The 25,853-nt window shown below is 41.9% G+C and overlaps 1 protein-coding gene across 2 annotated transcripts in view; it reads right to left on the bottom strand.

Moving 5' to 3' along the window:
- FBXO8 (F-box protein 8) overlaps nucleotides 1-25,853 on the bottom strand; it is a 36,556-nt gene extending 10,703 nt beyond the window's left edge. The window contains exons 1-4 of one of the 2 annotated variants that reach the window (XM_032224403.1): nucleotides 25,599-25,853; nucleotides 24,139-24,231; nucleotides 16,742-17,078; nucleotides 5,983-6,109 (exon numbers count right to left, since the gene is read on the bottom strand). In XM_032224403.1, coding sequence (XP_032080294.1) covers nucleotides 5,983-6,109; nucleotides 16,742-17,078; nucleotides 24,139-24,211 — 537 coding nt within the window. In that variant the 5' untranslated portion in view covers nucleotides 24,212-24,231; nucleotides 25,599-25,853. The remainder of the gene's footprint in view (nucleotides 1-5,982; nucleotides 6,110-16,741; nucleotides 17,079-24,138; nucleotides 24,232-25,598) is intronic. The other variant, XM_032224404.1, reaches the window with a different exon arrangement.

Below are 25,853 nucleotides of genomic sequence, written 5' to 3'. Positions count from 1 at the left end.
ATGAGCTGGGCTCTCTGGAAACAGGCGATCTGGGTTGGTCTCGATGTCCTCTAGGGTTCCCCCGGGAAGGCCTTCTCCTGTAGCCCTGGGACTGGTGCTTCATCCCAGTGGCAATCCCCTTAGCGATGGCTCTGGCTAAAGCCTCCTGAAAGCTTTCAGGAAGCTCTGGGAGGTGGGGGGGGGAGATCGGGAGGTAGCAATGGGGCCCCTGAGGCTGGTGATTGCGGAGCCAGCCAGCGCCTGGTGGGGCTAGGGACTCTGCGACCGAAGGGATATCCCCATGCCCCCGAGGGATGAGCAGGTGATAGAGCGGGTGATAGGCAGCTGTACCCTCTGCTAGAGCCCCTTGGGGATCCCGGGGAATCAAGCTGGGCCTCCTCCAGTGTGGGAAGCCTGTGAGGAGAGCGAGATCTAGAGGGGAATGGGCTGATGGTATCCCTAGTCCTCCTCTTGGAGGTCCTGGTGATCTGCACTTCCTTGTTGGGGATCTGCTTCCTAGCGGTCTTGGACGTGCTCTTCTTGGCAGAGGACCTCCCTCTGGTGACTGGGAGAACCCCCCTGGAGGTTCTCTCTGGAGGTTCTCTCCTTGGGCCGACTCCCCTGGGATCTAGGGCCGGCCGCTCCCCCACTCCTCGTGGCCTCAGCCATGCTGTAGTCACATTCACCACCTCCTCCTGTTGTGCCGGCCTCGGCTCGACTGTGCGTCCTGCCGCTTTAAGGCTCCACGCGCCTCCCAAACTTGCCACTGATCCGCAGCCGAATGCTGGCCCACCACCAACAGCTGGGCCCTCCCCGGATTAATGGTGGAGTACTGGCCCCAGTAACTTCCTCCTAGTTCTGGCGGTGGATTCTGGGCGCCTGCAGTGTCCGTAACCAGGCACACCGACCACGCGCTCCACTCATGTACTTCTTCAAGATGGCCACGGTCCAAGGTGGTGACCGCCGAACATGCGGTCGGAATCTGCCTCTCCGATCCTTCGGGAAGCTCTGGAAGGCTGTCTTTTGCTGACTCTCGGCTTCCTGCGATCCTTTGTTGACTCGATCTCCTCGGAGCACGCGGTTAGGAAAAAGTGCCCCCTCCGTGACCGTCCAGCCACTCGGAGGCTTGCGCTAGTGCAGCAGCACTGCTTGAGAACTAGCGACTGGCGAAGCATGAGTGAGAAGAGGTGATCCGATAAAATAGCTGAGTTGCTGAAAGGTAGATCTTCAAAGTGAAGGGAGAGTCAGGAAAGTACTCCTTCTGGGCCGAAGACTGAGGTTAATCCGGGGAAAGTCAGGAGGAGGAGCGGAGCTGTGGCCTCAAGATTTACCTGTCTCAGGGCAAAAGGGCTGTGTTAATACCCAGATGTGACTCCTCCCATGCCCCACTTCGAAGACTATACACTTGGTTAGAAAAAATGATAAAGCAACATATAGACTTGAACCCAGGGACATTTTTGTTGGGCATGCTACCGGAAAAATATGATAAAAGGACTATATATCTGGTTTAACAAATACTAACTGCAGCCAGAATTGTATTTGCAGAGCTATGGAAACATGATGGATTCCATCAGATGAGAATGTAATTAAGAAAATATTATAGGACTTCCTGGGGGCGGAGTCTATCGCCGAAGGAGCTCAACGGAGCTCCTCTCAGAGTTCTGGTCTGTATATCTAATTAAGATCAATAGATATCACCCCTTTTTGGCAGAAAGGGGCAGGCAGAAGCTCAGGTGCTAGGATTTATTCGTAGTTCACAGCCCCTTTTCTTTTTTCTTTGGGCTGCGAACGGAGAAAAGATCCAGCGTAACTGAGCTCTTATCTCCAGCCAGTTCTTCTCAGCTGCTTTTTTTTTTGCAGCCCTAGACAGGCGATCCCCCCCCCTCAGGACAATGATAAATTGCTTAAAGCAACTTAAGACCAACACGAGCGGGTTTTACTCCTGTGATGTTCCTTTTTTATAACTATCTAAACACCAGCTTCGTCTTCCTTTGAAACTTCTTTTTTCAATCGTGCTGCAAAATGGCGTTTTTACTATGTTGGTGATTGATGACGTAATTAACCGGCTTTATCTCCCCGGAGACTGCTACTCATTAACAAGCAAAATCTACAAATAACTTATTGAGAACTGAGCAGGTGAAGACACTGTTTATTTGTTTATTCTCAGCTTTTATCTATAATGCCTCCCAGGTCTAAGCAGGCAAAACGCTCCCCCCCGCATGTGCTTAAAGAACTTGTTAGTAAATCGCTGCCCTCGCCTCCTACACCCCCTACTGGAGATTCCTTAACACAGGAGCTTCTTTTTCAAATACTCAATGATTTTAAACAAGAAATCAAAGAATTTGTGCTGGATTTATGCGACAAAATACAGACTAAGATTGCCCTAATAAAGGTGGATATGTTTGAAGCTATGTCTACTTTGACAGATTATATCGAAGAAATGGAGACTAAACTGGAAACTTTGGAGGAGGCTAATTCTAATTTGACTTCCAACATCCAAGCATTACAACAAGAGATTAGAGATACTCAAACACAACTTATAATGATAAATTATAACAGAAAGGCGTTTGCAATAAGAGTCAGAGGACTGCCCGAAAAGAAAGGAGAGAACTTGAAACAGACGTTTGTAGAGGCTTTCAGTCAAGCGGTGGGAAGTCTGGGATTCAATTTTGATTGGAATATTCGAAAAATCTATCGCCAGAATTCGTGTGTAGCAGAACAGCGACAGCTTCCAAGAGACATAATTATATACTTTTTCACAAGAGAATCCAGAAATGCGATCATCCATAAGTTTTACAACAACAGGCTCCGAATCGATGGGCAAGATTTGTTTGTCTTTAAAGAAATACCACTCCAGATGCTGCAAGCAAGGAGAGACTATACTTTTTTAACCCAAGAGCTTAAAAATCGTCAAATACAGTATAAATGGGAAGCTCCAGTTGGAATCACAGTTACACTCGAGAATCAAAGATTTCGTCTCAATTCTGTTTCGGAAGCTCGGGACTTTTATTATAAAACTCTGAAGGCGGGGCTTCTTGACTCACTCGGAAAAGCGGAAAGACAAGGTGAAGGAAAGACAAGCAGCAATTCACTTGGTTACAAGATGGAGGGAGTTGTTCTCCCCCTACCGGAGAGGCAGAAGAGCGGAAACTGAGGATTTAGCCATATTTTCAAAGCAGCGGGACACATGGTTATAAGGCAGAGGGTTGCCTTCTCTTTCCGGAAGGGCAGAAGAGTAAAGAATAAAGATCCAACGATGTCTTTAAAATACTTTTTAAGCTCTTGGACTGATTAAAATTTTAGGATTCCTGTTTGGTACGAAATGGTAAAGCTGTGTACCGATGAGGAATGGAAAGAAGCATTGCTTATTTTGGACAGATATTGTATGGGATCTTTATAAGACTTATTTGAATTTTAATCCAAACTGCGCATGAATTGTTTTCTGGTGTGAGGAAAGCGGGGACCAAGATTTATTTGAATTGCGGTTTGGGATGAATGGAGTTGGGAGGAGTGGGGCAGAAGGGAAGGTGGAGCGGGACATCGATGAAGGGATCCTGGGACTGAATGAAGTGGTATGGATTTTGGGCACACATTTTACGGATTTACATGCTTGAAGTATAACATAAAAAGCTCAGGATTTTAAAGTGAAGAGCGAGATCCTAATTAGAATTTGGGCTTGGGAGGAATGGAGATGAGAAACGAGAGGTAGGAAGATGAGTAGCGAAAGTATGATTAGACTGCTCTGTATTTGAAGGTAAATTGATTTTTGTATAAACTATTATTTGAATATAAGGTTAAGAAAGGCTATCTGGAGAGTCTACAGGAAGATGGGGGTAAATATCAAAGAAGCAAGGGACGAAGTTAAAATATAAATGGAATGAGCTATACTGTTTAAATTTTAAGAATGATGGGAGGCTGAGCATAATGCAAAAGATTTTTATTTTTTTTATTTTTTTTCGTTTTTTTTCTTTTTCGGAGTGTTCTTTTTATTTTATTTTCATTATTATTGTTAATAAGATATTCTAGAAGGTGAATGGTACTGAACTGTGCCGGGTGTGGGACCTGGGAAGTCGGAGGGGATTAGGGAGGGGGGTTCATTGGGGGTGGGTGGGTGGGTGGAGATATAGTCTCAATATATAGAATAAGAATACACTTGTATACTGTTGTTCCTTATCTTTTCTTTTTATTTTTCTCTTTTTTTTTCTTTTTCTTTTTATTTTTTTTCCTTCTCTTTTCTTTTTAGCGCAACTTTTAGTAATTGAATAGATTAATGAATAGAGAAATGCACCAAAGTGAGAAGTAGAGGAAAAGAAGAGGGAGAAGTAAGGAGGGAGGAAGAGGGGAATGTAAGGAGGATGAGAGGGGAAGGAGGGTGAGGAAGGCGAGAAAGGAAGATAGGAGGGGAAAGGGAAGTAGGAGGGGTGATTGTTGGAGGGAGAAAGGAAAGTTGGAGGGGGAGGAGAAGGGGTGTATGAAAGCGACAGGTTGGGTTTATGATGAGTTGTGTTTAGGTTGGGTTTTTTTTTATTATATTATTATTATTGCAAATATTCAGCATATAAGTGAATGTACAAAATTGAAAAATGAAAATGAATAAAACATTTGAAACAGAAGAAGAAAATATTATAATGTGCAGAAATGGATAGATTAACTCTTACTATTAAGAATAAAGAAGAAACTGAATATTTTTTTGATATGGGACGTATTTTATCAATGGCTAGACAATAGAAACAGAAGTTAGAAATGAGGGGAATAAAAAGAGGATATGTCAGAGAGTTGTTAAAGAATGTTAATGTTAAGTATTATTGTTATTATATTATCAATATTGTAATGAATATAAATAAAATAAAACATGAAAAAAGAAACATTCAGTGAAGTAAATTAGCATTATAGATTTCACAATTTCTTAAACAAATTTTAGAACACACACACAAACATACACAGACATCGGGAGGGAGGGAGGAAAGGAGGGAGAGAGAATTACATTATGTGATACCAAAAGATTAAAAATTAGTCAATATAACAAACAAAAAACATGGGATATTTTATACACAGCCACATACATGTACATATACATGTACATATATATAATATTTGTATATATTTATATTCATGAAAATATTTTATTTATATTTCTTCTATATTTCAAAATACCTTATAAGAAGCACCTTTTTCCCTCAAAAAAGGGGCTGAAAATCTGGGTGCATCTTATACACTGAATACAGCATTTTCTTTGCTTCTTGAAACCCCCCCCCCTTTCACCAAAATGGTTGTGCATAGCTTGTAGAAAGCTTTCAGAGAGCTCCTGGGGGCTGGGGAGGGCAGAAATGAGCAAAAGAAAATGTTCAATTTTGCCCCCCCTCCACCAGAAGCACTCTACAAGCTTCCTAATGCCCTTTTTTTGACAAAAAAGGCCCGTTTTCGCGAACTGGGGGCTGGGGAGAGCAGAAATGAGCAAAAAATGGGCCATTTTTTACTCAATTTGTCCCCACACACCGCCAGGAACACTCTACAAACCTCCTAAGGGCTATTCATGCCCTTTTTCTTTTGAAAAAAAATGGGCCACTTTTGGGACGTTTGCAGAGTGCAAAAACTTTTTTTTTAATTTGCCTCTTCAAAACCTTGGTGCATCTTATACTCCTAAAAATATTGTAAGCATCAATGTTGCTCGTTAATACTATTAACAGTGATCTGGAGCTATGATTTTTTTTCAGCATAAAGCATAAACTAACTATCCTGTTTTAAATTCTGCTACTAATTTATGCCATAAAAATAGATATATACATTATGCATCCATGGTATAAACCCACTAAATTTCAGTTATAAATATTTGTTTGGATTTAACAAAAGTTATTTTAAAAGTTATATGCCATTTTTGCTTTTCAAGAGATGTATTTCCCTTAGGTTATCGCTTCTGGGATAATTTCAGGTTTGTAAAACAGTTGAAAAAGAAATAAAGCATCATAACTATAGTTAATAGTATGATATATGAATTCTACTTACCTCTTCAGGATTGGCATTAAAAGTGAGGCTGCCTTCATCTAGTTGCATATACAGTTTTCTAAAAGAAAATCCAAGAGGTGGATTCTTATTGTATATGGAACAGTGACCCCAAGTGGATTTGCACAGTCTACAATATAAAAAAGGCTGTTAGCTATTAAAATGTAATGTAAGATTTTAGGATTCAATCCATTTCTTGAATATTACTATCAAGTAACTGCCTTACAAAACACTGTAAAATGCAGTGTGAAAAATTCTCAAACAATGTAACCAATAGATTTTAATAGTACTTTAAAGATAGTACTCTGAGGAATGTGTTTGAGTTTTCTTTTCTCTGACAAGCAATGGGATTATATATAATGATTCTTCCACAAGCCAAAAGAGAGAGTCTCTACAGTAGTTTATATGACATAGAGAGGAATGCTGTGCACACAACTATTAAGATTTACACAAACCAAGACAATTTCAACACCTTATATTTGTACAAGTATAAACTATGATGTTTTATTTCAAGAATTTTTTTCAGATTCCAGATTTACAATTATAGAAAAAAAAACGAACAGCTCAATATTCAAGAATTAAGAAATGCATTGCAAAATAAAATGCCTGAATGAATAAGGAAGTTGTAACAGTTTCATTATATATGTCAATCTCATCTCATTACTAACATATTCTATAAGATATTTCTTTTTATTATCGGGGTCTTCAAGTATTCATTAAATTACAAAGAAAAGGACTAGAGTTTAAACTGTGTGGGATGGATAGACAGTTATAAAGAAACACAAGTGTGGCAATGGAAAAATCAACCACTTCAGGTTTGTCTGCCATAAGTTTTATAAAGAAGCTGAGTTGTGTCTAAGAATCTTCTGCCAAGTCAGGCAAAGAGCTTAATATGGGGTTAAGTGCCCACAGAGTTGTGATTTAATGCAGACCCCTGTTGTAAAGCCTGACCACACAGCACAAAGTGGGAACAGAAGCAGAAATAAAACTACAAGCTTTTTCAAAGTTAGTATAATATGTAGGTTTAGGTTTAGGTTAGGTTTATTAGATTTATATGCCGCCCTTCTCCCAAGGACTCAGGGCAGCATACAACATTAAAAGAAACACACAATACAAAAGTTAAAAAGAAATTAAATAGAATATCCCAAACCCAATTAAAATTGACAATGACATTTTTTAAAAAAAATTTGAATTAAAATTAACCGTGATCAATAATTTATTTTGTTTTGTTCAGGCCAGGCTGGCTTGTTGGAAAAGCCAACTTTTTAGGGCGCGTCAGAAGGACGGAGGTCGGGGATTTTACGAAGCTCCGGGGGCAGCTCATTCCAGAGGGAAGGCGCTCTCACAGAGAAGGCTCTCCCCCTGGGGGTCACTGGCCGACACTGTCTGGCCAACGGCACCCTGAGGAGACCAACTATGTGGGATCGCACTGGACGATGGGAGGCTACCGGTGGCAGTAGGTGTTCTCGCAGGTACCCTGTGCCTAAGCCATGGAGTGCTTTAAAGGTCATAATTAGTATCTTGAATCGCACCCGGAAGACAACCGGCAACCAGTGCAGGCAGCCTAAAAGGGGTGTAACATGGGAGCACCTAGGTGCCCCCCATGATAACCCGCACAGCCACATTCTGGACCAGTTGAAGCTTCCGGGTGTTCTTCAAGGGCAGCCCCATGTAGAGAGTGTTACAGTAGTCCAGGCGAGAAAGGACGAGGGCATGAGTGACTGTGCACAGAGCATCCCAATCCAGGAAGGGGCACAACTGACGTACCAGGCGAACCTGGTAAAAGACCCCCCTGGTCACGGCCATCAGGTGTTCTTCTAAACTAAGCAGGAGGACGCCCAGATTGCGGGCCCTCTCTGAGGGGGCTAAAATTTCTCCCCCTATTATCAAAGATGGAACAAGATGCACAAATTGGGATGACGGAAACCACAGCCACTCCGTCTTGGAGGGATTGAGTTTGAGCCTGTTCCTCCCCATCCAGATCCGCACAGCCTCCAAGCATCGGGACATTACGTCAAGGGCATCGTTTGGGTGATTTGAGGTAGAGATGAAAAGTTGGGTATCATCAGCATATTGATGATACTGTACCTCAAAACCACGGATGATCTCACCCAGTGGTTTCATATATATGTTGAACAGGAGGGGTGAGAGAACCGACCCCTGGGGCACCCCACAAGTGATGCGCCTCGGGGTCGATCCCTGCCCTCCAGTCAACACAAACTGCGACCGATCCGACAGGTAGGAGAACCACCGTAAAACGATGCCCCCCACTCCCAACCCCTTGAGTAGTCGCAGTAGGATACCATGGTCGATGATATTGAAAGCCGCTGAGAGGTCTAATAGGACGAGGACAGAGGAGCAGCCCCTGTCCTGGGCCCGCCAGAGATCATCGACCAACGCGACCAATGCCGTCTCCGTGCTGTATCTGGGCCTGAAACCCGACTGAAACGGATCCAGGTAGACAGCTTCATCCAGGGACTGGGGAAGCTGATGTGTTACCGCATTCTCAACAACAATAGAATATCCCAAACCCAATTAAAATTGACAATTACATTTTTTCAAAAAAAATTCGAATTAAAATTAACAGTGATCAATAATTAAATAAAACTGCCTCATTGAGGGCAGTTTAAAAACAAAGTCTTGTCCGCTGTAGGATGCCCTTCAGGTATCTTGATCATGATGCATAATCTTGGACACTGCAATAAACCCAGGGCGGTTTGGACTCTCCCGCAGCGTCCAGAGAATGACCATTCAGGTAAGCCAATGGTCATTCTCCTGTGCGATGCTTGGAGACGCCAAGCATGGGACATACCCAAGCTATTGTGTCCCAGGGCGGGAAATGTCCGGATTGTCCGGAACCGAGGCAACTTGCTGTAAAACACATCTTCCAAAGGAGGCTTTGGCTGAGAAAAAGGTGTAAATTTTGTAATTTCTGATGAATGTGGTGGGAGACGCCCATGTCGCCGCTCTGCAAATGTCAATGATGGACGTTTGGGTCGCCCAGGCTGTTGTAGTGGCAGCACTCCTTGTAGAGTGTGCCGTCACTCGACCTGGCACTGTCCTGCCTTGATGTTCATAAACCATTTTTATACAGGCCTGCTGCCAACGTCCAATGGTTGAGGAAGAGACCTTATGGCCTAACGACCGTGGTTGAAATGATACAAAGAATGACTCTGAACATCTAAAATCCTTAGTCCTTTTAATATATATACGCACTGCTCGTCGAACATCTAGCTTGTGCCAGGAACGTTCCTTAGGTCTTGGGCAAAAGTTCGGGAGTATTACCTCCTAGGCTCTTTGAAAGTGAGTGTTCACTTTTGGTATGAAGGAAGAATCGAGTTGCAGGATGACCCAGTCGTGATGGATAATACAAAGTTCCTCCATGACAGAATGCGTTGCAATCTCTCTGATACCTTCCTAGCAGACGTAATTGCTACTAAGAAGGCAGTTTTAAAGGTCAAATGTTGAAGACTCACAGTTTGAATCAGTTCGAAAGGCACGTTTGTCAGGGCTTGCAGAAATAAGGTAAGTTCCAGGAAGGATACCTGTGTATAGCCTGAGGGCAGATGTTGGATGCACCCTTCAGGAAACTCCTGACCTGAGGGTGTTGACTCAGGGACTGATAAGTATCTCTAGACAGTATAGTGTATAAGGTTGCTACCTGGCGACAGAGAGTGTTGGGTGCCAACCCTTTGTCCAACCCCTCTTGAAGGAAGTCCAGAAGTTGGGGTATGGATGCTGAAACGTCTACAATGTCACACCCCTTGCACCAGGTGGAAAACATGGCCCAGGTCACATCGTATATGTGTGTTGTGGCTGGTCTTCTGGATGCTTGAAAGGACTGGATGACCTTGTCAGAAAGATTTTGTTTCGTCAGAAGCTCCCCCTCAAGTGCCATATGGCTAGTTGAAGCCAGTGGGGGTCCGGATGACTGATGACCCCCTGGCTGAGGGAGATCTGCTCCTGAGGAATCCTGTATGGAAAGATCGACCAGATCCACGTACCAGGACCTCCTGGGCCAATGCGGAGCCACTAGTACAATCTCTGCCTCCTCCACCAGGAGCTTGGTGATTACCTGTGGAATGAGCGGTAGGGGCGGAAAAGCATAGAGGAGGTCTGGAGGCCACTTGGAGCTCAGCGCATCCGTCCCCTCCACCTGGGGTGAGTGGTAACATGAAAAGAATCTCGGCAGTTGCATGTTGACTTGAGTTGTGAACAGGTCGACTTGTGGTTGACCGAACTGCCACCTTATCTGCCGGAATAGAGTTGGATGCAGATGCCACTCAGAGTTGTCAATCGTCTGTCAGCTCAGCCAGTCTGCCCTTATGTTGCTGGCCCTGGATATGTGATCCACTCTGATTGATGCCAGGTGACATTCCGCCCAACGGCCCAGAGACTCTGCTTCTGCCATGAGTCCCTTGGAGTGGGTGCTGCCCTGCTGGTTTATGTGTGCCTTCGTTGCAATGTTGTCTGTGAGCAACAGTACATGGCAACCCACCAGTTGGGCTGAAAACTGTCTTAGGGCGAGCCTGGCTGCTCTCAGCTCTAGCCAATTTATGCTGTGAGCTGCCTCTGTCCACGACCATCTGCCTTGAGTCAGTTGATCCTGGCAATGTGCCCCCAGCCGTAGAGACTGGCATCCGAGGTGACCACAACTTTTTCGGGTTCCTTGAACTGGCAACCTTTCTCTACTGCTGTCGACTGCCACCATCTGAGGGAGCGAACAACCTTCAGTGGAAGCCAAACCTTTCTGGGCGAGTTGCTGATCTTTGATCTCTGCATCGAAAGTAAGAACCACTGTACTTCCCTGGCATGCAGCCACACCCAGGGAACTATTTTTAGGCAAGATATCATGATGCCGAGGAGCTGCGAGAGTTGGACAATTGGCAGGAATCTGACCCGGCGGCACTGGCAGATCCTGCTCCTGAGATTGCACAACCGATCTGGTGACAGAAACACCGGGGACGGAAGAATTTATTATGGTGCCAAGATGCTGAATGTGAGTTACCGGTTCGAGATTACTTTTCTGTCGATTCACCGAAAAGCCGTGGTTCTGTATGTTGCGTATGGTGACTTGCATGTCTCTTATGGCCTGATGACAACTCGACAACTGAATGATGATGTCGTCCAGGTAACATTCCAGGCGAATGGGCCGGGCACGAACGTGAGCCGCCACTGCCGCCAGAAGCTTGGTGAAAATCCTGGGCGCAGATGAGAGGCAAAAGGGAAGAGCGCTGTACTGATAATGCCTCCCGTCGTAGTGAAACCGCAGGAATCTTCTGTGTGATGCATAGATGTGTACATGCAGGTAAGCTTCTTTCAGATCGATGGACTGAGCAGGTCCCCCTGTCTTATGCAGTCCAGGATGGACTGGAGGGACTGCATCTTGAAGCGCTTGTAGGCCAGATGCTGATTCAGGCGCTTCAAATCTAAGATGGCCCTCCACCCCCCTGAGCTCTTTGGGACCATGAAGAGAATGGAATAGAATCCCTTCCCCTCCTGGTCCGATGGAACTGGCTCTATGGCATTTATTAGCCACAGTTTATTTGCAGATGACGGATCTCTGCCTGCATGAGGGAACTTTTGAGGGGTTTTTTGGGCAGGGGGCAACGAATGAACATTCATGGAGGGAACGTCAGAAACTCTAGGATCAGAACTCTCCTGATGGTTTTGAGGATCCACGTGTCCGTGGTAATCTCCTCCCATCAGTCTGCATAAAGTTGCAGGTGGCCCCCATGGAAGGATCGCTTTGGTGGTCACTTGCCGCACCTGAACTGGCGGTTGTTGGAAAGCACTGGTGTTGTTACCTGCCGTGGGACCCAAAGGCATTCCTATCTTGGCCTCTATAGCTAGGTTGATTGTAGGACCTGATAGGAAAAAGAGGTAGAAGCCTGAGCGTTATCCTGGCCCCGAAAGGCCTGTTTCCTGAAGGAACCAGAGCCTGTCCTCTCATTCTTTTTGTGAGTAGAGGGAAGGTTTTTTCGTTTATTCTTTGTCTCTATCAAAAAAATTTCTAAGGAATCTCTGAAGAGATGCCCCCCCCTTTGAATGAGGCTGAGGCCAGCTTCCACTTAGCTTTCATGTCTGCCTGCCAGTGGTAGAGCCATAGCAGGCGGCAAGAGGTCACATTGGAAGACAGCGCTCTAGAGGCGAACTTCGCCAGATTCAAGGAGGCATCCGCAGAATATTCCACAGCTGTAATGATCTTATTGAGATCATGACACCACTGGATCACTCTGAGGGAGGCTTAGATCTCAACTGCCGTAACCAGAGTGATGCCCTTGTGAAGAAGGAAGTGGAAGTTGATGCCTTAATGGCCCAGGCGGCCGCCTGATGTGTCTTATGACAGGCTTTATCCGCCCTTTTTGTCTTCCGCTTTAAGACCATCTCAAAGGTCTGCCGGTAGGGCTGAGTTGGAAGTCAAGGAGACCACCGGGGCATCCACCTCTGACAATTTCAAAATGTCCTCCATTTTAGATTCTAAGGAGTATAAATTTTTATTCCCCCCCCCAACTGGGATTGGCCAATGTTCCTGGCTGCACCCACTGGCGCTGCACGACATTCATGAACAGGTCAGGGACTGGAATGAGCTCTGGATCTGGAGTGTTCTCCTTAAATAGTCCCTCCTTAGGGTCCTGGGAAGTAGAAGGGGCAGCCTTATCCTTAGGTTTAGCTGGGCCTAGCTCCATGGAAGCCCTGGCCTTATGCAGAATAGCCTTAAACGAAGACGGTTTGAAGAGGCCAGTGAAAGCAGGCTTATCAGGGGCATATCCTCATCCTCCGATAATTCAAACTCATCTGCAGCCTCCTCCTCCCAGGCCGACACCTCCGTTGTAATGGAAGTACCAGGAAAATTGGGGTTGCGATCCCTGGACTCAACGAGGTGGTGACCTGTCTTAAGACCCCTGCCACCTCTGGCTTCCTTTTGCCACATTGCTTCAACAACGCCCTGGGAGATAGCCTGAGATATAACCTCCCTCATCTCAGATAACAGAGCAGGGCCTTTGTCTTCTGCAGGCCTGGACCTGGAGGAGACAAGGTGGCGATCACATCTAGCACGGACTGAGGAGTCCTGCTCAGGTAAGAAGCACTGAAAGGGCTCTAGCTCCTCCCTCATGGAAGAGCTTGGGGAATCCGGGTACCCCAGGGAAGCTGCAGGAGACCCAATTTGAGATTCCCTACCACTTGACTGATCCCCTTGATTTGAGGCAACTTCCCCTTCCTCAGATCTGGGAGGAGGAGAGGCCGGGACATTCCTGAGAGATTTGACCCTGGGGCCTATTAGATCTCTCCCTTGGGGCCTCCTGCCTCTTGGCCGTCTGTTTCTTGGGGCCCTTGCTCCCTGAGAAACTATGGGTTGATTTTCCCCCAGTGCCCTTATGCCCCTTCCTCCTTTGTTTTGGAGGATCTGGTCTACTACGCTTTGAAGAGAGGCCTGCCAGCTCCTCCCGTGGCCCCAAACCTTTATCTGCCATGGTCAGTGTTGGTGTTCAGATTCACGGTTTGCGTGGCGAAGCTGCAGTAGCGAAGGGCACCTGACGCTGGCCAGCCAGCTTTGCAGCATCTGCAGATCTACTCAAGAGCTGGAGACTGGCTAGAATGCCAGGACACTCCAATGCCATTTTCTTACAAGAGGAGTCTTCTGGAGAGGGAGGGAGGCTCTGCCGGCGTCCTGGAGAGGACCAAGCACCGTGGCGATCTGTGCTGAGGTGGTAAGGCGCGATTCCCAAGAGTCTGCTTCTGCCGGAATCAAACAAGGTCACGGCTTGGCGCAGCTGAAGGGAAGCTTTCGATGGTCCACCCTGCCTCAGTTAGCAGCCGTTAGAGAGCAGACTGAAGAAGGACGATTTGGTGCTCTAAAGGAGGGTTCCCGTGCTTGTCCCTGCCTCAATGAGTGGCCATTAAAAAGCATGTGAAAAGGTCACTTCCAAAATGGCCACCGCACTCGTCGGAGCCTCAGAGACACCATCGCATTACCAGGACTCTGGAGGCTCCTGACGCTGTCAAATGGTTTAAAATGCACATAAAACCTTTCTGCCTTTTCCGCCGGAAAAGTTGTCTCTGCTATCCCAACCACTGCATACAACCAGCAGCAGGTTGGATTTCCGATATTCACCTCAGCAAGCTTTTTAAAGAAAATAAACTTCAAGGAAGGTTCTAACCCTATTCTAACTGAACAGACTACTCTTAAGAAAATAAAAAATACTAAATCTACTGTGAATTGCTTGGAGAGTTCCAGTCTATCTGTGAAAGGACCGAGGAACTCCCCAAATTTAGTCCTAACGGGCAGACTGAGTTTTTAAACTGCCCTTATTGAGACAATGAAAAATCTACTCAGTCCTAGGGCAGATGGACTTTATTTAACTCATGCTTGGACTCTCCAAGCAGCGCACAGGAGAACATGCAGGTAGAATGTAAAGTACCGAGGAACAAACAGCCTCATCTGATTCTGATGCAATAGAAATACAGATACAGAACACTTAAATCAGATTTCCTTATACTACTATACTCGGCCCTCCTATAGAGAAGCTTCAAACAGATATCAAGAAGTATTGGGGATAAGATGCTACTGTATACTGTATTACAGGAAAACCTGTAATACAAATGTTATGGGAAACTCTTCCTCATATAATGCTTCTGTAATATGAATACATGCATGTATCATTATCATCATCATCACCACACCACCATCAGTTCTTTTATATTATTTCACTGTTTTAAATTTATTAGTGCCATTGTCAGAAAAGGTAAGTTATATATATATTTCAAAATGAAATGTGATATCATATAGTATACTAGCAGTATGTAATTACTATTATATATCTCCCATATTCCCACCTCATAAATATTGTAGCAATATAGCTATCACATTTTGCTGCTTTTCTAAAAATGAAACAAAGCAGTTTAGACGTATTTCAGAAGATATAAAACATAAAAAGATAAGAAAAAAAATTAAGAGGATTTTATTGTTCCTGTCTTACTTCTTTAGAGAAAGAGTTTCCCTAATCAGAACTATAAATGTTGAAATTCAGATTAGACAGTGCTGTTGTAATCCTCCAAAACTGTTCTAAACTTTGGGCAGTGAGCGAGAAATGCAGTATTGGCCAAAAATGCCTCGCAAATATGCAATAACACTAAATTCACATACAGAAGTCTAAATATGAAGATAAGCATTGGGAAAGTCTGTACTAGATAAAGTCAAATGAATGATACTATCTAGTGCTTGTATTTATATAACAATTGCATTAATATTTTAGATTATCTAAGTAAGTAAATCTAAAGATCAGTTCACCCTAATCTGACTTGTAAAAATAATAAACCTACCAGGCATTAGAAAGCAGCTTTTATTTCAGGAAATCAATCATTGCACAGAGAAAGAATATGATCCAGTGTGTGTTTCTGAGTAAGTGTTGCATGGGAGGGAAATACAGGGTTACAAATAAAAAAACCATTTACTCTATAGCCAAATTGGTACAAAGAAATGGAATATAATGTTTTAGGGTACAAGTATAACATACATTTTCCTAGTAATAACAATAAATTAAGTCAATAAATTATTGTATCACATATAGTGGATATGTGCAGGAATATATTAGTGATTATGATTTTGATTTATTTATTATATTAGGCATTGAGTTCTATATATTTACTCTTTTTAATAACTATCAGTAAGAGCTTCTTCGCACTAACCTAATTGAGTTTAAGAGGTGCTTTTATCTGGATCTGTGCTTTTCTTTCAAACATGAGTTTTACAGGCTGATTAATTGTCCAAAGTTTGTTACTTTTATATTGTTTTTAAAATTATTGTAACATCTTTCATTTTCAGCAAATTCTGATTAGGGAAAACTAAATTTAACATTTGATTAAACTAAGGTGTTTGCCTAGAAACCAGGAGAATGTAAGCTCTACTTTTGCCTTAGGCATAGAAGCTGGCTGGCTGAATTTTGGCTGCTCTTTTTCAGCCCAACCCACCTGGACAGGGTTGTTGTTGTGAGGGATTATTAAATATATTTTCTACCCGAAGTTATTTATAAAAACAACAAAAGTGGGATAAAATAAATAAATACAAAGTATATTATATACCTGTACTATATATTCAATAGAACAAAAGTATATTATAAGTAGTTCCAACATCATGGTATATAGATTTTAAAAGTACTTTTTAAAACATCTTACACTGAGCGATGCAAAGAAATCTAATTGATTATCAAATTGAAAAATAAGAATTTAGAGAAATTACTATTTCTTCCTACTAATATCAAACAAAACATAAAAATTTCAACGCTCATTGATTTATATAATCAATCAGTATCATTCTAACTAGAATTCAAATTTTCTTCATTTTTCCCCCCCGGAAATGCTGATTTACACAATATTTTTACTACTTAAAAGTCACTAAGATTATTCCCTAGGTTTTGTTGAATAATTGAATGGTACTTGTTACTATTATACTGAACTGGTTCGAAAGAAGTCACTATTGGATACTAATGAAAGCATTAAGGCCTTGAATAAACATCTTTTTGTCATTCCCAAACTACTACGTACATTATTTTAAATGAAACTTTTAGTAGTGGAAACAAAACTTTTCAATAGTGGAAAAGATATGCAAGAAATTGTATTTGGAAAGCCCTACATTATAAGATAATTTGCTTTATGATTCAAGTTCATATTTTTATTTTATTAATTATATATATATAATTTTCTGATTTTTTTAAAAAAAAGCACACACAAGAAATTTTGATTTTCTGTCTTGTTACCTTACCCCTGCCACAGAAGCTCATCATTAGCAAGATCCTGCCACACGCATGATGCCAGACAGAGGTCTGTTGCATTCAGGTATGACAAAATGGTAAAACTAAGTTCAGGAGGTAACATTTCTAGGTTGATGAATCCTTCTTGTTCTTTTGACTTCCGAGCTTTCAACAGGTGATAAATGTCAATTCCTCCTTGAACATGTTTCCGGTGATTAGTATTTGAAACATTATTAATAGTCATCCTTCTACCATTCTCCCTGGAAAGACAACTTTGTCCTCCGAATTCCTGTTGTTGTAACTGCTGGTTCCTTGCCACTCTCCACAACCCTTGACCCATCTGCAAGCCTGTAGGTTGTAAACAAAAGGGAAAGAAACATACAAATTACTTCATTAAAAAGAACAACAGGATTTCTTAATTATAACTTAAAATAATTTGCAGATATACATTTAATTATACTGAATTATATTAAACATATAGTATATTAATAGACAGGATTTGTGTGATTCTATGCAAAGTATTATAAAGCTAGAGAAATATGAGGTTAAGAAATTTAATATTTTGTCTATAGCTGTGGCCAACTGCAAATATCATTAAAGATAAAGAAAAACAAAACATTTCATAGTATTAATTAAATGTAAACTAGGGTTTAGAAACATGATCCATTGGTTCCTAAACAACTTGAAGAGGTTCATAAGCTATCAAAATCCACTAGAAGTGCATTTTGGATTCCATCAATTTCCTCAATAAAACAATTCTTCTATCCATGAACTAGGAGGAAATGTTGCCAGGTTTCTCTCCAGTACAGATATGGCTATAAAAAAATTCAGAGAAATCTTTGGGATATAAGTTCATAAAGAATATGAGCTTCTGAGTGAAAAGATCCCATGAAACTAGACAGTGTCTATGGGAATCTGGATGAGGCAAAACAAAATCAGATAAATTTCTATCAAGATGGAATTGTTAATCATTAGTAAATGTTTGGGGACTTCAATAATAGCAGTCCCAGTAGTTACTCAATACAAAGGTGGGCCTCTGTAATTTGTGGATCTTTTGACTATCGGTTCTCATTGCTGTTTTTGCCCAGTTTTAACCAACAGGTCAGTTCATGGCCCATCGAGACATGGATTCCCTGATGTCTGTAACCCATGTCCTACTCTCCACCCAAATGGATTAGCTCTATGTGGGGCTTTTGTTTTAAACTATTTATAAATTAACAGTAGCAAGACTTTTAGAAGAGTAATCTCACCTAGATAGAATTACAGCTATGTTAAAATAAAAAACCAGTAGGTTTCTGAGCCCAATTCAACATACTGGTCATTACTGTTAAAGACCTACATAGCACAGCACTGGATATATCAGGCAAACCTTGTCAATTTTTTTTTAATATCGACAGAAGACCTGCTAAAAGTGGATGGTAAATAGGGTATGAGCCATATATAGCCCTTATTGTGTAGAAAAGTATCTGTCCAAGAAGTACAGGTGGATCTCAATGTCTAATGCTGTGATAGCAAACCTATGGCACACGGGCCGTCACCAGTTGCTCTTCCGGGTTCCATTGCATGCATATGTGCCATTCAGCTGGTCCAGCGTGCATGCGCACTGGCCAGCTGCTCTCTTCTGGGTTCTGACGCTCTGGCGCGCACACTCCAGTTTTAGCACTTGGTTGAGATTGAGGTTTATTGGATTTATATGCCGCCCTTTTCCCAAGGACTCAGGGCAGCGTACAACATAAAAGAAAACACATATTAAAAAATTAAAAGGGACATTAAATAAAGTATCCAAAAAAGCCTAATTGATATTTACAATAAAATTTTAAAAATTAAATTAAAATTAACAACCAAATTAATCCTGTATTTTATTCTATTCAGGCCAGGTCGGCTTGCTGGAAAGCCAACTTTTTAGGGCGCGTTGGAAGGACCGGAGGTCGGGATTATGCGAAGCTCCGGGGGCAGCTCATTCCAGAGGGAAGGTGCTCCCACAGAGAAGGCTCTCTTCCTGGGGATCGCTAGCTGACACTGTCTGGCTGACGGCACCCTGAGAAGGCCAACTCTTGGTGCTGAAAAGATTAACAATCACTTGTCTAATGTTTCAAATTTGTTAAAGTAGTTTTATTCCAATGAACCTTCATCCCTGATTAAAGTTGTGGACACTGATCTTGAATTTTATCTTTGATAAAATTATGTTTTTTATGTTTTGCTGATTTTTTTATTTTTCTATCAAAGTCTTTGTATTGGGGCAAACAAATGAAATTACTGAAGTTATTTTACCTACCTTTTCCTTCAATACATCTTGTTTAGTCCTGACATAATTTATAAACCTTATTTCAGTAACAATTATATAACTATAAATCTGCATCTATATAGTCACTTTCTGTGAGTTAGGCAACCACATAGATTTCATTAATAAATACATTATCAACATATTAAATGTAAAAAATTATCAAACAATTTCATGTTATTTTTTCTTTTAATTTTTTTAAAAGAAAAATTCTTAGGCAATTCCTTGTTATAAATATATTATATTGTGCGATCTATAATAGATTAAGAGTATCTGCCAAGGGTATATATTCCTAGCAGGGATATCCAGATGCCCAACTAAAGCAAACAGGCCCCTGTAGTGGATGAGCAGCAGAGATATAGGAAGATGTCAGAGGCAGAGTACCACTTTCATCACAATCATAAAAACATTAATGACAGAATGCAATGTTAAACAGCTCTTATATTTTTACAGAGAAAACCTGACTAAAAAATACAAATTGATTGATGATATAGTGCCGGATAATGGGTCCTTCAGGTAAGATGGCATTCAATTTACTACTAAGGAAAAGCTGAGTTCTAATGGTGTTTATGACACGGTTAGATTTAAGCCTTAATCAATTTCGTTGTATTTAAGTACAATGACAATAAAGATTATACTTTGGGATGTCTAACAGCTGATGTTGCCATCAGAAAAATCCAAAGCTGCAAAGACAGAATTCCAAAAGGAACATAGAACATAAGAAGGATGTACACACAAAAGCTCAGCACAATGAAAGATGAAATGAAATGACTACAAATTACTATCACAGCAATCAGTGAATTGAGATGGCCTGGGATGGGACATTTTCATTCAGAATATCATACTGTTTTATTATTTCAGGACATGAAAAACAAAAAAAAGGTGTTGCTTTTATAATGGCATAGCAAGAACAATACTTGGCTAAAATATAATCAATAACCAAATAATACTAATTAGATATTCAAGATTATGTTGCAAACACTGATGCAGAAAAAGAGAAGGTTGATGGGTTTTATGATAAAGTCCAATTTGAAAATGACAGAACATGCAAGCAAGTGCTGCTTGTGATTGAAGACTGGAATGTCAAAATTAGAAACATGAAGGACTAAAATTTAATTGCATTGTATGGCTTAGGAAACTGAAATGGAGAAGGAAACTGACATAAACTTATGCACTCCAATAATTGATTTAAAAAAAATATTAAAAGTTTTACAAAACGCATAAAAATTAATGCAAACAAACAAAAAGAGCCGTAAAGAAAAAAAGCACAGAAATAATAAAAAAATGGAAATAAGCTACTTTATTTTGTAGCAAATATGAATATAAATACAATTACAAAATTCTATAACTCTTATGATTACAAAAACATCTCACTCTCTCCAGTTTTTTCTATTCATCAACACCAAAATTCATAAGTGCACTTTTTCTGTTTTAATAAACCAAAACGTATGTAAGGGTTATCCACTCAACGATAAAAATATTGCTTTTCTTTAATCAAAGAGGATGTAACTAAAGTCCTATGGATAATGTCCAACAATTCCACTATGGAATATATAATAGTCTTACTAGAGTCATTTATAGAAAACAAAGTTCCATGACTTATTTTCTAGTTGCTTGTTCATTAATCCCAAAAGAAAAGTATATAGTTTGAGTTGTACTTTTACCTTTAAAAATCTTCTGAATTAATGCATGTATTTGAATTTAAATTGTTTTGGTTTCTTTTTTTACATGTCCATCAAAGCCATTAAAAAGTTCATTCATGTTGTTCACATTTCCAGCTAAGATTCTAAGTACCTAAGTACTCTAAGACAATTTCTCTGGATACAAAAGCAACAACAGTGGTAGTGTCAAGCTTCACAAGACTATTGCAACTATTATCACTTTTTAGCGTGGCAATGAATTATGAGGGCCAGGGGAAAGGTAGAACTCAAGCTCCAGATATGAAAATGCCAGCCATGAGAACCAAGGTTGTTTTGGGAGCTGTTTACCAGAATCAAAAAACTTTCTCACAACAATATCAGAAGTCTCCATTGGACAATGTAACCTAGTCTAACAGGGGAAAGGAAAGACATGAACTTTAATTATATGCGTTTGTGCAGGAAATGGTTAGATCTGGTTTTGCCCTCATCTTTGCCAATATGATGTACTCAATAAAGTTTTGCATAGAGAGATTGGACCGTCTCAGCCGTGCTTGCTTTGGTTGAGTTCATCAGTCAGAATGTTGACAGCTAGAACATAATAAAAATTTAATCCTTTTCCATTTCTACATTTTCCCATTGGTCCCTCTGTATATTTTAGGCAAAGTTTTTAGTCCATTTCATCATACCTTCACCTATTCTTCTGACTCATATTTATAATATATTCAAACAACTCATGTTGTATCGCTATATCGCTCATAGATGGGCCATACAAAAATCAAACTGACTATATTTTTGCTAAAGGAGGTACAGAAGTTTAATTATAGTATCAAAAACATGGCAAGGTGCTGACTGTGGAACCAATCACAAACTGCTTGTGAACAACCTTCAAGTTAAGCTCAAGAAGAAAAAGAAAAGCAGTCAGTTTCATGATATCATCTTGAATATACTATTATAGCAGTGGTTCTCAACCTTCCTAATGCTGTGACCCTTTAATACAGTTCCTCATGTTGTGTTATTTTTGTTGCTACTCTATAACTGTAATTTTGCTACTGTAATGAATTGTAATGTAAATATCTGATAATAATTAAAGCATAGTGATTAATCACAAAAATATGTAATTATATATTGTGAAATATTTCTTAATATATATATATATATATATTGAGAATATATCTTTCTTTTTCTCTCTGTCTCTCTGTCATTCTATCTCTGTATCTCTCTCTCTCCTCCCTCCCCTATCTCTGTCACTCTCTGTGTGTCTGTGTGTCTGTCTCTCACTCAATCACTCACTCTCTGTGTGTGTTTTTCTGTGTCTGTTTCTCCCTCCCTTCCTCCCCATCTCTGCCACTGTCTGTGTATGTGTGTGTCTCTCTCACTCACTCGCTCTCTCTGTGTCTGTCTCTCACTCACTCACTTAATCACTCACTCTGTGTGTGTGTGTGTGTCCCCCTTTGTCTGTTTCTCCCTCCTTCCCTGCCCATCTCTGCCATTCTGTGTGTGTGTCTCACTCTCTCTCTGTGTCTGTCTGTATCTCACTCACTTAATCACTCACTCTGTGTGTGTGTCTCTCTCTGTGTCTGTCTGTCTGTCACTCACTCAAACACTATGTTTGTGTGTCTGTCTCTCTCTCTGTCTCTCTCTGTCTCTCACTCACTCACTTAATCACTCACTGTGTGTCTGTTTCTCCCTCCCTCCCTGTCACTCTGTGTGTTGTGTCTGTTTCTCACTCTGTGTGTGTGTCACTCTCTCTGTGCCTTTTTGTCTGTCTGTGTTTCTCTCTTTCCTCCCTCCCCCATCTGTCACTGTGTGTGTGTGTGTGTGTGTCTCACTCACTCACTTGATCACTCACTGTCTCTCTGTGTGTACGTGTCTCTCTCTGTCTGTCTGTCTCTCCCTCCCTCCATCTCTGTCACTCTGTGTGTGTGTGTGTCTGTCTTTCTCTCACTCTCTCTCTCTGGGCCCCTCTCTGTCTGTGTGTGTGTCTCTTCCCACCCTCTCCCATCTCTGTCACTGTGTGTGTGTGTCTGTCTGTCTGTCTCTCTCACTCACACACACAGACACACATACTGTGGTCACCTTTAGTCACAGGTTAAAAGTACCTGGCAGCTGCATTTTTCCCTGGGAGAAAGTGTCCGAGGCTGTAATTTATGGGGTGTGCACACGCCACACGCCTATATATTCAATGGTGTGAAGCCATGGCAAGGCTCTGCGCAGCTGGGGATGACTCCGGAGCCCATCCGGGAAGACAAGGAACGCTAGGGGGACCCCTCCCCCCGTGGATGGGTTCCAGACCCCTCACATTTTTCATAGCTGTCTAATTTCCAATTGGGGGGATCCATGCAGAGGATTTCCTCCCCCATTGGAAATGAGGCCCCGCCTGATGAAGCAGCAGCGGCAGTGCATTGCTGGGCGATGGTCAGGGCGGAGGATGGTGCGGCGCTGCTGCTCTTGCCTCTGGGGCTCTTCTTGCAGGACATGCTGGCTGGCGCTGTTTCAGGGCACCCTGGCCACCAGCTTCTCCGTGTGCAGTCCGGCTCCCAGCACTGCCGGCATCCCGTCCAGTGCCTCGGCAGCACGGATGGGCTCCGGACCCCACACATCTTTCACAGCCGCCACGTTTCCAACTGGGGGGATCTATGCAGAGGATTCCCCCCCCCAATTGGAAACTAGGTGGCTGTGAAAGACAAGGCAGCACTTTGTCAGAGAACACTTTCCCGCCATTAACGAAGTCTCCGAGGCTGTAATTATATGGGGTGTGTGCGTGCACCTATGTTTCCTATGGGGTGGAGCCGGGGTGACACTCTGCGCGGCTAGTGATGACTCCAAAGCCCATCCACGGAGGGTTTCAAGGAACGCAAGGTGGAGTTTAAAATTTAGAGTTCCAATGGTCTGAGCGACCCCTGTGAAAAGGTCATTTGACCCCCAAAGGGGTCGTGACCCACAGGTTGAAAACCGCTGCTATATAGCAACTGGTTTCAAAGAAAACATCAGAAATCACTTGGAAATCCTGAACTTTGTTGAGAGAAGAAACACGGAACTATGGAATGGATTTAAAGAAGGATAGATGTGAAAAGAGTTTGCTAAAAATGAAAAGAGAGAGGAGGAGGAGGAGGAAGAGGAGGAGGAAGAGGAGGAAGAGGAGTTGGACAAGGACAAAGCAAACTATAAACAGCAAAGAGGAGACAAGCCAAGGCCAAGAAAGGCAAAAAAAAGGAACTTAGCAAATTGTTTTAGTGGCTATCAGGAGAGACAAGAAACAGTATTACAAAAACATCTGTGAAGAAATTGAACGTGAAAACAGACATGAAAAACAAGGAGCATCTTTCAAACAATCTCTGAATTCAGAAAGAAGTTTAACCTTGAATTGATATGCTAAAGTAACCATTACACAGATAGTAATCAACTCAAAGGACATAAAAGGAAATGCAAAACTGAAACTCCATGAATGTCAGCATCCAGGATAATTTATAAGTTATTCTTTACTTACAAGCACTTTTAGTATCAGAAAATGAAGTTAGAACAGCAGTCCAGTCATTACCAACATAACTGAGAAACAGCATGAGGAATCTGACTTCAACAGCTAAAATACAATGCATTAATGAAACAGAAAATAAGTCTTTGCCTTTAATATTTTTCATGTTACACAATTTGTGAATTCTACATCTAATATTCTCATGCAGAGTGTATAGTGCTGAAGTAATCTTTGTTCAAGAAAGAGTGGAGCCATATGTTAATGAAATTTCTTGATTGATAATATACTTTGCACGTATCACAATTGCTAAGTGAACTAAGAAATAGCTTTTCACTAATGTCATGGAGAACATTTTGAATGGAAAATGGCCCTTTTAAAGTATGAAATGTTATGTTTTATTTAAAATGTTTTAATCGTTTTGGAAATGTTTTGAAGTTTGAAACATTCCAAAATAGTTCAAATAGGAAATTTCAAACATGAAACAATTGTTTTATATTTGAAACAGTATAAATTGCAGCTATGACAATTTCTCCATACATTAAAATAAAGAGAATACTGCTGTAGAACAACATATTTCTACCTATAATTATACGTCTACATCAGGGGTGCCACCCTTGATTTCATTAAGGGCCATATCAGGGTTGTGTTTGACCGCAGGTAGCCAGGGTAGGTGTGACCAGCTCGACATCACTCTGGTGGCTGGAGCACTCTGCCAATGAAAATGGAGCTCAGGAGAGCCACGTGGACCACTCTTTCACTATTTCCAGGGCAGCCCCATGGGCCAGATCTAAGCACCCTATGGGCCGGATCCGGCCTGCGGGCCTTGAGTTTGACACCCCCGATCTACACTATAGATTTACAAGTACTTTAAAGCATTATAAATAGAAAATTGTATTATAACTAAAATAAAAAACAAAGCAAATTATTAGCATGAAATAAAAGGAAACTTAACTAAACATTGCTTATACCAACTTCGTTATCTCTATTGCCATTGCTTTCTATCCTTGCAAGCCAGCCTTGCTTTGAACATATTTATACACTGATTCATGATACACTTGATTTTTCTTTTTAATCATCGTTTCCAAACATGCATCTGTTTTTCTTTTACTTCCTCCATTTTACTTCCCATCCTTTATGCCTCTTACATTCCAAGCTGCAATTGCCAAAGTCCACATAGTTGAATGACATATATCGTAGGTGAAAACTGTAATGTGGAAACTACTTTAAAAGCCAACATCATCTCACGATTAAGAAAATACTCTGCCAGAGTACTGACACATTCATACTAGCGCTGAGGCACCAACAGCATCTTGCACCTGTTTCCAAATGCTCTTTAATTCCCTACAGGAGTGAAGAAAAAGGAACAGACGGTGCCACCTGTAGTTGAGGGTTGGTCTCAAATTCCATCTAGCCGAGGTCGGCGGTTACAAAAAGCCCCCAGAGCCACTTCTCGTCTGGATGTTGACCCACATTACCTGTACGAGCTGAGATCCCAACCGCCGCCGCGACGACTCAGTTTCCAGTCGGGTGCGAGCCTTCGAAGCGAGGGAACGAGGCGTCATCAGCTTCTGGCAGCCGTTGGAGCAAACCAGCTTCCCAGCGGGCTTCCGGTTCCATGCGCACAAACATGAGCCGTCACCTCCTCCACGCACGCTCGCTCGTTCGCTCTCTCTCTCCCGCAGACTCACTTTCGATCTCCTGGCGGCTACTAGAGCAACAGCCGCCGCATC

Source organism: Thamnophis elegans, chromosome 9, assembly GCF_009769535.1.
Source record: "Thamnophis elegans isolate rThaEle1 chromosome 9, rThaEle1.pri, whole genome shotgun sequence".
Taxonomy (NCBI): Eukaryota; Metazoa; Chordata; class Lepidosauria; order Squamata; family Colubridae; genus Thamnophis; species Thamnophis elegans.
Note: the sequence above shows the minus strand (reverse complement) of the source record. Positions and strands in the feature narration are given on the sequence as shown.